General features: G+C 37.0%; 1 protein-coding gene across 1 annotated transcript in view; it reads left to right on the top strand.

The window, feature by feature from the left end:
* The window catches only part of Wdr78 (WD repeat domain 78), a 62,665-nt gene that overhangs the window by 29,958 nt on the left and 18,913 nt on the right, over positions 1-13,794 (top strand). Inside the window, exons 8-10 of the mRNA XM_013020504.1 lie at positions 2,172-2,380; positions 11,837-11,923; positions 13,319-13,470. Of these exons, the coding sequence (XP_012875958.1) occupies positions 2,172-2,380; positions 11,837-11,923; positions 13,319-13,470 (448 nt within the window). The remainder of the gene's footprint in view (positions 1-2,171; positions 2,381-11,836; positions 11,924-13,318; positions 13,471-13,794) is intronic.

Here is a 13,794-nt window from a genome sequence, read left to right as displayed (position 1 = left end):
GGGTTTGAATTTAGGGCCTAATCTTTGCTAAGCAGATACTCTATTATGAGCTGTATCTCTAGCCTTCTTTTGAAGGTGATTTTGAAATAGGGTTTTACATTTTGCTTGGGTTCATGAATATTTAGGATTTCTAGCATAACTGCGATAACAGTGTATACCACTATACCCATTTTCTTTCATTGTGTGAGAATACACAAAATTCTCTACTCATTATCCTTCCAATCTTAGGCTCCCAATCTTAGCCTCACACATAGCTGTGAGTAAAGGCATGCACCACTATGCCTGGCTATGTATTGAGAAAGGGATTGTATATGTATGCCCAGGCCAGTGTAAATTAGAGTCCTTCAGGCCAGTGTTAGAGTCCTCCAATCTCAGTCTCCCAAACTGTTTATATCTTGAGCCAATAGTATTCTCATTTTTTGTTATTTGTAGTGATGTTATTAGTGGTGATGGAGATTAATTCCAGAGGTATGCCTCTACTAATGAACTATATCCCTAGGTCCTTGAAAGTTTTGATTGATTTTAGAGATAAGTCAGATTCAATACATGAATGAAGAAAATGAAGGCTATAGAAAAAAATTTAGGTTACACAGTAAGTGACAAGATTAGGCATTCAGTGAGGGGCTTTTGACTCCAAGTATGGTTCCCTTTCTTCTATACCATCCAACCTTATTGATGCGTTCTGACCACTATATAACCATATGGCACTTGATTGCTCAAAAACTTTCAATACCTTCCCACTGTCTAGAATAAATTACACATCTCAGAGTATCTCATTCAAAGATGCATGCAACCTAGCCAGATGTTATATCACTAGGTTGCTTTACACCCTAAAAGTTAGCCAAAATAGACTTACTTAGTCACCCTGAAAAGAACCTAACCTTTGATGCCTTAATGCCTTTATCTGAAATCTACTTAATAGTTCGTTCTTGTCATTACATTGTTTTTGCCTACTTTATTCCCAGCTTGCAAATATGGATAAGGGAAAACTCTTTCGTTTTTGAGTCTTCAAGTCTAATTAATCTTTTATATGGGTACATTAACAAACTTGTCACAAATAATGTGACAAATGATTAACTTTAGTTAAATCTAGAAAAATATAATTTATGATCATTTTAAATTACATTGATATTCAAAATTTTCATTTTATATGTAAAATTTCAATCCTACATCCTATGTGGATATATTTTTTGAGACAGGGTCTCACTCTGTTGTACAGGCTGACCTTAAACTTACTATATAGCCCATTAAATTCAAGATGCTACTGCGTCCACCTCCAGAGCATTGAGTTTATAGGCATATGCCACCATATCTGTCACTACTGATTTTTTTTTTGGCCAGTGTACTTTTATTCACATTGCATATTTTGGCAGTTTCCAGAGAAGATCCGTGAAGAAATAGAATGAAGAAAAGGCAGGCAGAAGGGCAATGGACTCTATGTTATAGCCTGAGCAAATGAACACATTATCTTCATACTTTGATGTGCCATTCATAAGGGAAATATCTTTTTTTTTCAGTATCTATTGAGATAAAACGAAGAAAAAGAACCCACAGAAACCCATTTTTCAGCTGACCAGACTAGCGGTAAACCAAGTGTTCCTCTTCAGCCCTAAATTATAATTTGGTTTACACAGACATTTCATTTCAATAAAACATAACAATGGTCCACTTTATGGGTGATATAATATTGGTCTCAGTTAATAAGAGGTAGACCTACTGGTTTGACATAAGTACATCAGAGGTTAGGATTTAAATCTGACAAGATGTAAGGGAACTTATACCTTAGTTAAATTGTGTGTGGGGGTGTTCCTTGGTATAAGTTAAAATACCGTCTACAGTATATAGGTTGCATTTGACTTCTTTTCCAATTTAAAAACAGTCACAATACCTAACTTATCTTTTGTCCTTTAGAGGCATTACATTTTTCATCTGAATGTGCCACTGTGGCTTATTTATTGAATGGTCAGAAAAGCTGCTAGTTTTTAGTGGCATCTAGAGCAACCAAAGACTGCAGAAATCTAGACACGATTCAAGGTGCTCTATTATTTCAGCTGTAAAATCCAGCAGATCCAATAATACTTGAAGTGTCAGTGATGTAGATGCTGTTTGAAGCCTCTGACAGCCTTTTAGATTATAGAGGACAATAATGTTTCTATTTGATTTAATTTTAGAACCTGAGCCTGAAGAGCCTGAAGACTTTTTAGAAGGTGAGACCCTGGAAGAGGCAGAGGATGAATATAAGAAGGAGGAGGAAGAAGAAGGAGAAATACATGCAGAAGAATCGACAATACCAGCCAATTTGGAACGACTTTGGTCTTTTTCCTGTGACTTAACCAAAGGCCTTAATGTGAGCAGCCTTTCCTGGAATAAAGCAAATCCAGTAAGTTATCAGCCATTTTATCAATCTCATCATTTTTTTTTTTTGTCGGTCGTGGGGCTTGAACTCTGGGCTTGGGCACTGCCCTTGTGCTCTTCAGCTCAAGGCAAGCGCTCTACCGCTTGAGCCACAGCACCACTTCCTATCTCATCAATTTTTTAAAGCAATGGTTGAATTAATAATCAAACTTTCTTCCCTCCCTACAGAGCATAGTCCCTAGTTTTAAAATTCTTAAAACAGCTGGGTGCCAGTGGCTCATGCCTGTAATCCTAGCTACCAGGAGGCTGAGATCTGAGGATCATGGTTCAAAGCCAGCCTGGGCAAGAAAGTCTGTGAGATTCTTATATCCAATTAAGCACCAGAAAACTGGAAGTGGCACTATGGCTGAAGTGGTAGAGTGCTCATCTTGAGCTGAAGAGCTGAGGAACAGCACCAGGCCCAGAGTTCAAGCCCCACAACCAACAAAAAAAAATTCTCTAAAACAAATTTATGTTTTCCAAAGCATAAAATGCAAATAGTTATGAAACAGTGTTCTTTTCCTTATATATAAAATATTACTTTTATTTTAGGATATACACTTAGGATATGACATATTCTGAATCCATGTTAGTACTGAAAATTATACCAGAGTAGTTTATCTGTTTTAACATACCAAAAATCTTGTACCCAATGCCTCCTGAAAGAAGCCATATTTGGAAGTGTATGCTTAACTCAGTGACCTTAGAAATGTGCAAAATCATTCTGAGATTTTCTAATTTTAACAAATATTTAGGTAGCACTCTATCTTACCTATATTAATACACTTCTATAAGGTAGATACTAACATTTCCTCTATTAAGGTATGGAAACTGTAGCATAAAAAGCATAAATAACTTGCCCAATATTATGCAACTAGTAGGTGAAACAGCCAGTGTCTAAACACATATAGCAGCTACCAGAATGTTCATCTTTAGCTACTGCACTGTCAAAAGTCATTTTGTGCAAAGATGATCATCAAGCTGAGGAATGCTTTGCTTGCTTTAAAAAAATTACAGAGGAGAGACAGAGGAAGATGACAGTGGAGCAGCTCGGGGCTAACCAAGCTCTCATGAAGAAACCAGTTTCAGTGTTCCAGTGAAAAATCCAAGGCGAGAGAGTCACACCACGTGTGCCATCATAGTACAGAGAGTTTGGCCAGAGAGGAAAAATTCAGGCACCTTGTTTAAGGAGTCAGATTTGTGGGCTGGGAATGTGGCTTAGTTGGTAGAGTGCTTGCCTAGCATGCATGAAGCCCTGGGATTGATTCCTCAGTGCCACATAAATAGAAAAAGCTGGAAGTGGTACAGTGGCTCAAGTGGTAGAGTGCTAGACTTGAGCAAAAGAAGCTCAGTGCCCAGGCCCTGATTTCAAGCCCCAGGACTGGCAAAGACAGAGAGAGAGGAGGGAAGGGGGAGGAAAGAGGAGAGGAGAGAGAGATTTGAGCACTCACCGGTGGCCATGTTGGCAGTGGTGGCAGCAGTGGCTACTGCTGCCATATCAACAGACACAGCCTGGAACAAAGGTGCCAGAGACAGAATGAGAATGGCTTCAACTCATTGCCAGCACAAGCTGACAAGGAGCAGAAATTTTCATCCTGCTGATCACAGACAGATGCAGATGGCAGATGGCCCCAAAACCAAAGGAAAGGCATGAGTACCCCACAAGACATTCCCACTCTTTCTCACAGAACAGCATTTGGAAGGTAGTCCCTCCCCCACCACTGGAGAAGAACATGATCTTGATACTGGCAAAGACTGGGGCAGAGCAGCTAGCAGATAACTCAGGCCTTAGAAGTAGACACTGACAAGCCAGTTTTGAACAGGGAAAAGGAACCTGACCAATGGGGTTCAGCTCCACCAAGGGGGAGTTGCCTTTCCCTGAGAGGAGGGAGCTCCACCCAGGGCAGGGTGACTTTCCACACTGGGTAAACACAGCCAGAAGTGGACCCAGCCCTCTGTAGCATGAGCTGCAGTCCCAGCTTCAGAAAGCTAAAAGAAAAACAATTTGAAACTGTATACTACATAAATCCTGAGAGAGGCTCCAGGCTTGGCCACAAGAGTGTTTTCCCCTCAGGGAAAAGCTACTGATTACTGACAGGCCACAACCCCACCTACATTCAAGCTCCCTCACAGTGACTCCAAGTTAGAAGAAGCAGCCCTCTCCCTCTTGTGTGAAACACACAACAGATTGCGCTTCCACTGAACTAGTCTGGAGGAGGGTCACATAGTCTCTGTGCTGGTAAGGCAGAACTTTGTTCTGTCTGCTCAAACAAACTGATTTAAGAAACAGACTAAGCCACAGGAAAAACCAAACACCACAAGCAAATTAGAGACTCCAACAAGAGACTAGATACAAACACAGGGAAGACACAAGAATCCCCAAATAAATTAAAGAATTCTTTTTCTACTAAATTAATTTTTTTCTACTTTTTTCATTATTTTTATTATTTTTTCTTTTTTCTTTTTCCCCTTTCCATTTTTGTCCTTTTTCTTTTTTTGCTCTACTTAATTGCTATTCTGTTCATCCCAGATTTGTACCCATCTTTAATTTTTAGGTCTTATCCTTCATTGTGTGCAAACTTTATTCAGACAAAGAGTACTTAATTCTCAATTTCTCAACCTAAGTTCCTTTAATTGTAGTATTATTTCTTTATACTTATATAATTTTTAAGTTTTTTATTAAAAATGTTTAAATTTCTTTTCTTTTTTCCTTTTGTTTCTTCTCCTTTCTTTCTCTCTTTTTCCTCTCTCTGAATTTAGGTCTTAGTTATCTTCCCTCTCTTCTTTTTTCTCCCTACATTGCTCTAATCTTATTTTCACCTCACAATTCTCCCTATACCTATTAATTTCTAGTCCCCTGACTCCTTCTTTGATTAGTCCATTGATCCCTAGTTGTTTGTTGTTGAACTAAACTGTATCTGTACTCATTTTGACTGTGTCAAAAAAAATCGGTGCAACTACTGGGCTCTGGGTTGATGCTTGCCTTAAAACAGTGTTCTAGTTAGGAATTAGTTTTGCTTTCATACACAAATGGGCAGAGCAAGATGTAGAAACACAAGAAAAATGGCAAGTCAATGACCTCATCTTTTGCTCATGATAAACAGGCAACAGAGTAGTTGATAAGTAATCCAGAGGAGAGTTCTCAAAATGTTCTACAAACACTAGTGATGAATGACAAGATTGAAACATTGCAAAGGGCTAGGGCAATGCATGAGTGTGATGAAGCTAACTGAATATTAATAGAGGAATTGCATGAGCATGAGGCTAATCAAAGATTAATGGAGGAATTGTGTGAGCATGATAAAAATAAACAAAGATTAATAGAGGGATTCATGGAATCCAACAAACAGAAAGCTAGAGAAACCCATGGAGGCCACAAACAGAAAGTTGAATGAATTCCAACAGAAGGAAAAGGAGTCCAATGAAAATGTAACCACTCAACTAAGGGATTTGAGAGTGAACACTGAAAACCAAATCAAGGAGGTAATGAAGATCACACAAGACCTAAAACAAAGCTCCAACAAAGAGAGTGAAGCCATCAAATCAGACCAATTAGAAGGAAAGGAAATAAAAACAAAGTAGAAAGTCTTGACAGTAGGCTAGACCATGCAGAAGATTGAATTTCTGGGATTGGAGATAGCCTAGACATTATAAAGAAAGATAAGATTCAAGACAAATCCAAGAAATATGAAAGACCCATTCAACGGATAGATGACACCATCAGAAGGCCTAATTTAAGGCTGATAGGTATAGAGGAGGGTCTAGAGACAGAAGTTAAAGGTCTAGGAAGTTTATTTAACAGAATCCTAGCAGAGAATTTCTGAAATATACAATCAGATAGGTCCATTTAGAAACAAGAAGCCTTTAGAAAACCGAATAGACCAGACCAGAAAAGGACATCCAATCGTCCACACTGCAATCTGCACAGGATCAATAGAGACCAGATAAAGGATCCTTAAAGCTGTCAGGAAGAAATGATCAGTCACCTATAAAGGAAAACCAGTCAGAATAGCTACAGAGACAATGAAAGCAAGAAGAGCCTGGAATGATGTATGCCACATCCTAAAGACAAACAACTATCAATGAAGAATTTTGTACCCAGCTAAACTCTCTTTCATAACAAAGGGACAAATAAAAACCTTCTACACACCAAAGAAAAATTGTAACAATGTATCTCCACTAAACCAGCCATACAAAATGTACTTAAAGATACTCCACACATAGAAAACCAACAAGAGCACCATAAAGGCCAAGAAACGGCCCCCAAACAGAGAATCATACTAGGAACACAGTAGGCACGGCTCCTAAGAAAATGGATAACATGGCAGGAACTACCAAACACTTCTCAATCCTAACTCTCAATATTAATGGACCCAATTAAACAACAGATTTCGAGTTGGATCACAAAGCAAGATACTTCCATCTTGTGCCTTCAAGAGACACACCTTGCCCACAAAAATAAACATATTCTGAAAGTGAAAGGCTAGAACCAAATCTACCAAGCAAATGGCCCCCATAAACAGGCAAGAGTTGCAATCCTAGTATCAGATAAAATAAACTTCAAATTAAAATTAGCAGGAAGAGAAAAAGAAGGACATTACATACTAATAAAGGGATCTCCCCTACAGGAGAATATAATAATTCTGGACATCTATTCACAAAATGCCATAGCACCCAAATTTATCCAAGAAATATTACTTTCCCTAAAATCACCATAGATCCCATGACATTAATTGTTGGGAACTTTAACATGCTACTCTCCCTGTGATATAGATCAACCTGGAAAAAACTCAACAGAGAAACATCGGACCTAAACAACTAGACTTAATAGACATCTACACAATATTTCACCCAACAGCATCAGAATATGCATTCTTCTCAGCAGCACATGGAACATTCTCAAAAGAGACCACATTTTAGGTCACAAAGCAAATCTGTCCAAATTCAGAAACATTGAATCCATGCCCTGCATTCTTTCAGACACAAGGAATGAAACTAGAATTCAACACTAAAAGCCACCAAAGAAAATCCTGTAACACATGGAGACTGAACAACACACTGTTGAACCACCAGTGGGTCATTGAAGAGATTAGAAAGGAAATTCAAATCTTTGTGGTATTTAACAAAAATAAACCTACAAATTACCAGCTCCTCTGGGACATAGAAAAGGCAGTACTTTGAGGAAAATTCTACATCAACAAATTGGAGAAATCTCAAACCAACAATTTAATGATGTATCTGAAGCTCCTTGGAAAAGAGCAACAAGCCAGAGCCCAATCCAGTGGATGGAAACAAATAATTAAAAATAAATCAGAATTAGATGAATTAGAGTTAAAAAAAAACCCATAGTGCAGGTGGACCCATTGCAACAATGAAATGTACAAGATGCTATGTCAAAAAACGAACTTTACAACTTTGGGGGGTGTGGGGGCAGTAGATGTGATGTGATGGTAAGGGGAAACAAAGGAGGAGGCAACAATACTTGATAAGAAATATATTCATTACCTTGCTCGTGTAATTGTAACCCCTCTGTATGGTATGTTCACAATGAAAAAAACTTTATTGAAAAAAAACATAGAAATAATCAACAAAACAAAGAGTTGGTTCCTTGAAAAAATTAGCAACATTGACATTCTCTTCTTTTTCTGGAAACAAAAATCAAAGATGAAAATGGAAACATCACCACAGAAACAACAAAGATTCAGAACATTATAAGGGAATACTTCTCAACCTTTATGCTAACAAATTTGAGAATCTGGAAGAAATGGAAGAATTTTTAGCAAATATTGATATCTCCAAACTAAACCAAGATAATTAAACCAACTTTACAGACCCATATCAAGCATGGAAATAGAAGCAGCAATAAGAGACCTCAGATCCAAGAAAAGCCCAAGACCAGATGGTTTCACAACTGAATTCTACAAGGCAGAACTCACATCAATACTCCTCCAACTCTTCAATAAAATTGAAAATGGAAGTTCACTACCAAACTCTATAAAGCTATCATAACCCTCGTCCCAAAAAACCAGGCAGGGATGCATCAAAGAAAGAACTGTACACCCATTTCTTTGATGAACATTGATGCAAAACTTCTCAAAAAAATTCTGGGCAATTGATTTCAACAATTCATCAAAAAAATCATACATCATGATTAACAGGTTCATTTCAGGGATGCAAAGGTGGTTCAATAAATGCAAATCAATTAATGTAATTCATCACATCAATAAAAGCAAGGATAAGAACCACATGATTATCTCAATAGATGCAGAAAAAGTATTTGACACGATCCAATACCCCTTTATGATGAAGACTCTGGAAAAACTAGGAATCCATGGAACATTCCTCAATATAATAAAGGTTGTGTTTGACAGACCTACAGCCAGCATTATAATTAATGGCGGAAAGCTAAAGCCATTTTCTCTAAATTCAGGAATGAGATAAGGATGTCCACTCTCTCCAATTCTCTTCAACCTAGTATTAGAATGCCCTGCTACAGCAATAATACAGGATCCAGTCATAAAAGGGATACAATTAAGGAAAGAAAAATAAAACTCCCACTTTGCAGATGACATGAACACCATGGGCTCTACTTCCAAGTTATGCTGATTTGGAACTTTGGCAAAGTAGCAGGGTATAAAATTAACCCTCAAAAATCAATAGCTTTTCTGTATAACAATAATGAGAAGAGCACAGCTGAAAAAATAAAATACCTAGGAATTAACTAAAGAAGTGAAGGGCCTCTATGATGAAAACTTTAAAAAATAACTAAGTAAGTGGAAAAATCTCCCATGCTCCTAGATTTAGAGGATTAACATCGTGAAAATGGCAATACTGCCAAAGACTATCTACCAATTCAATGCAATACCCATCAATATCCCAACCTCATTCTTCAGTGAAATAGAAGCAGCAATCCAAAAAGTTCATATGGAACAATAAAAAACCCTGAACAGCAAAAACAATCCCTAGCAGAAAGAACAATGCTGGAGGAATATCAGTACTAAAACTTCAAACTCTACTACAAAGCCATACTAATCAAAACAGCTTGGTACTGGCAGAAGAACAGACCTGAGGACCAATGCAATAGAACTGAAGACCCAGAAATGAACCCACCGACCTATAGCCATCTAATCTTCAATAAGGGAGCTAAAAAAATAGAATGGAAGAAAGACAGCCTCTTCAGTAAATGGTGCTGGCAAAACTGGTTAAACACTTATAGAAAACTAAACCTAGATCCTTATATATCACCCTGCACCAGAATCAACTCCAAATGGATCAAAGACCTTGAAGTCAAAGCAGACACCCTGAAAACATTACAAGAAGGAATAGGAGAAACTCTAGGGTTCCTTGGCACAGGCCAAAATTTTCTTTAAAAAACCCAGAAACACAACAAATCAAAGAAAGGCTCAACAAATGGGATTGTATGAAATTGCAGAGCTTCTGCATGGCAAAGGACATAGCTAGCAAGATCAGTAGAAAGCCCACAGATTGGGAGATCTTCACTAGTCATGTAACAGACAAGCCTCATATCTAAAGTATACTTAGAACTCAAAAATTAAATCCCCTAGCAACAAATCCTCAAAAAAACAACTGCCGGATTAATAAGTGGGCTAAAGAAAGAGAGATTTCTCTGAAGAAGAAATTAGAATGGTCACTAGACACATGAAGAAATTCTTATCTCTCTGGTCATAAAAGAAATGCAAATCAAAACAACATTGAGATTTAACTTCACCCCAGTTAGAATGGCTATAATCAAGAAATCTATTAACAACAGATGCTGGAGGGGTTGTGGCCAGAAGGAAACCCTACTGCATTGTTGGTGGGAATGTAAATTTGCTCAACCACTTTGGAAAGTAGTATGGAGATTCCTCAAAAGACTCCACATAGAGCTCCCCTATGACCCAGCAATCTCACTTCTGGGAATTTACCCCAATGATCACAAACAAGGCCATACTAAAGCTACCAGCACAACTATGTTTATCGCAGCATTTACCATAGCTAAGATACAGAGCCAACCCAGATGCCCCTCAGTAGATGAATGGCTTAAGAGAATGTTGTGTATATATACAATGGAATTCTATGCCTCCATCAGAAAAAAAAGACACTGCCCTATTTGTTATAAAATGGAAAGTGAAGAAAGCGAAGTAAGCCAGATGCAAAGAAATATAGATCCCATTGTTTCCTTTATTTGCAATAACTAGTATACATTTAGGATAATCTTACCAGATGAGCAGAAAAGCTCAAAAGCTATGTACATATGACCATATACTAATTGCATATATCCTTTGGTATGAAAAATTCCCCTGTGGAAGCATATAAGAGAAGCTCTTGAGTAATTCTTTGAATGAGTAATTGCCTATACAGAGTCTGGAGAAAACAAACTGGGGTTTGTCACTATCAGTGACAAGGGTGGTAGTGATAATTATTTAAGACAGGGGCAATTATGGAGAGATGATTGGAATGAAACTATGATGGCGACCAGAAAATACAGTATTTTAAAAACAAAGATTCTGATGACAAAGGGTGGGTATGTTTGGCTAGTGATTAAACATTTGTCTATATGTATATTTACAGATCTATTTCTTTTTAAAATTGTTGTTGGTTAATACTACGTTGTTCTTGAATTAGGGAGAAGCAGACATCTAGTACTTTTTTCCATGCTCTTTTCTGACATTCTTTATGATGCTTTCATGTATACTTGCAATATATTACAGAATTATTCACTCTTTTTTCTTCCCCATTTCCCTTCTCCTCCTAAGTAGTCTAATCTTTTAGTTCTATATTTATCTTATAAATGACTATGTTTATATATATATATATATAATTGTACATGAATATGTGTCTTTTTGGTCTAGTTTCCAAATACATAGTCATTTTTTGAAGTAATTACTGTACTACCCAATTTGTGCTGCCATAACAAAATACTGTAGATTGTAGTTTAAACAACAGCCTGTGATTTACTGGGAAGTCCAAGATCAAAGTGTTAACTGATTTGGTTGCCAGCAATCTGTGTTCTCCCCAAGATGTTGCAGAGGGAGAGGAAGAGGTAGAAGGAGAGAGACAGAGACAGACAGACAGACAGAGACAGACAAAGTGTTAGGCACATGGAAGGAAACAATCCATAGCACCTAAACCTGTGTGTTTTATTACACTTTCCCCTCCTCACTCTTTCCCTCCTTTTCTCTCCTCTTTTTCCCTCCCCTCTTCTCCCTTCCCATCCTCTCCTCTCTTTTCCCTTCCTTCTCTACTCCTCTGTCCTCCCACTCCCTTTCTCTTTTCAGTGCTGAAGATTGAATCCAAGATATTTTGTATGCTAAGCACATGTTGTCCACTAAACTACGTTCCTAGTTCTCTTATTAGGATTTTTAAATATAGTTCCTCATGCCTCTGCCAACATTTTTTGTGCTATTTTGTCTTATTTTAAATTTATTTCTCTGAATTTTAGGACCTTTTGGCTGTTGGCTATGGGCACTTTGGATTTAAAGAACAAAAACGAGGATTGGCTTGCTGCTGGTCAATAAAGAATCCCATGGTAACCCTAACAGGAATAGGAATCATTTTTATTTTAGTTAAATGTTAAACAAAGTTTTCATAAAGCATGTAATTGTATCTAATAATTCAACAAAATCTATGATATTTTATCAATCAAGACTTTTGTACTTTGCTTTAAACATACGATAAAATTTGTTCTTGTTGACATAAAAGGAATTCCATTAGTAAGTCACTTAATAAATATTTATTAAGACTCAAGATGCTGCTAGATATAGTGATATAAATTCAAACCATTACTAAAGAAGAATGCAATCTACACCGAAAATCATATGAAAATGACACATCTTTTTTTATACTTGGTGGTTTCTTAATGTATGAATAGCTTCTTCATACCTGATCTTTGTGTTTCCTCAACAGATTTAATCTGTTAAGGTTAATAAGTCTTACTGCCATGAATTTTACAAAGAGAATGAATAATAATAAGTAATTTTTTGTTACTTCATAAGTTTACATTTAGTTCTACTTCAAAACTCAAGTGTAGAGTGGAAAACTTGGAGAAGGGTAGGACAACATATACAATGATTAAAATGATTATAATAGCCCCAAACTGTCAGGAAGCTAAGTATATATAGAAATATATGTTATTTTAAATTTGGAAGGATTGACAGAATTGTCAGTAGTTTGTCATCTTTTCCACATAGATGGTTAGAAAGTGATTTAAACTAGACATAAGTTGTAAAACAGAGTATGTTAGAAACTTTTGGTAGAGTTTTCTATTTAGTATTTAGAATAGATAACCCAAGTTCTAAAACAACTGCTGGAAACAGCATTTGTCTGTCAAGATGATTAGCACGTGCTAGATTATTTGTTTGTAGCTCACTATGTGTTTCCGTAAATAGGTAAATATGTGACGGTAATATTAATCCTACTGAAAGATTACAAAAATGTGGCAATTGCTATAGAAACCCACAACATATTTTGTAAAGTGATTGAGAAAAATAAATAAATCAAGATCCAGGAGATAACTAATTGAGATTTTATTTATAGTTGGTTTGTTTTTGTTTTGTTTTTGTTTTTGGTCAATTGTGGGACTAGAACTCTAGGCCTGGGCTCTGTCCCTCAGCTCTTCAGCTCAAGGCTAGTGCTCTACCACTTGAGCCCCAGTGCCACTTCCGGCCTTTTCTGTTGATGTGATGCTGAGGAATCAAACCCAGGGCTTCATGCATGGGAGGCAAGCACTCTACCACTGAGCCACCTTTCCAGCCTATTTTTATATTTGAAGTTATAGAGACTAGAGTAATTAAACGTAGACTAACACTTTTTCTCATCTCTGCTATCATCAGAATAGTCTCAGCCTCCATCATTCCTTGCCTTACTGTGACTGTAATCTATAAACCTAACTTTGAAATGTAATATGATGACTTTTTTCCCTCAGTGGCCAGAGCGTATTTTTCATAGTACATATGGAGTTACTACTGTGGATTTTTCCATCGGAACACCTAACTTGTTAGCAGTTGGATTTCACAATGGCACAATTGCAATTTATAATGTACAGAGCAAGAGTAATGTTCCAGTTCTGGACTGTAGGTAAGCATCCAAGGATGATGTTAATATTTAGTGCATGCTTTTTTTTCAGGAAGATTGTTGTAATGTTACTTTTGAGTGAATTACTTTATTACTGAGAATGATTTAATTAGTTTTGAAACATTTAATACTTCTTCATATTGTCTCTCCATTTGGAACGCTCTGTCTTAATTTATCTCCATCGTCTTTTCTACCATCCTCCCCAACAAAATTCCTTGGTTTAATGCCTTGTAAACAATTCTTAAAGTATAGTTTTGGTGCCACTTTTCTCAGAAACCTCATTCCTTTTGTGCATCCTATCTATAACTTCATCATCACATTTGTCAT

Source organism: Dipodomys ordii, unplaced genomic scaffold (assembly GCF_000151885.1).
Source record: "Dipodomys ordii isolate 6190 unplaced genomic scaffold, Dord_2.0 Scaffold51, whole genome shotgun sequence".
NCBI classification, from domain to species: domain Eukaryota; kingdom Metazoa; phylum Chordata; class Mammalia; order Rodentia; family Heteromyidae; genus Dipodomys; species Dipodomys ordii.
The sequence above is the reverse complement of the archived record's forward strand: the minus strand, read 5'-3'. Positions and strand labels throughout refer to the sequence as shown.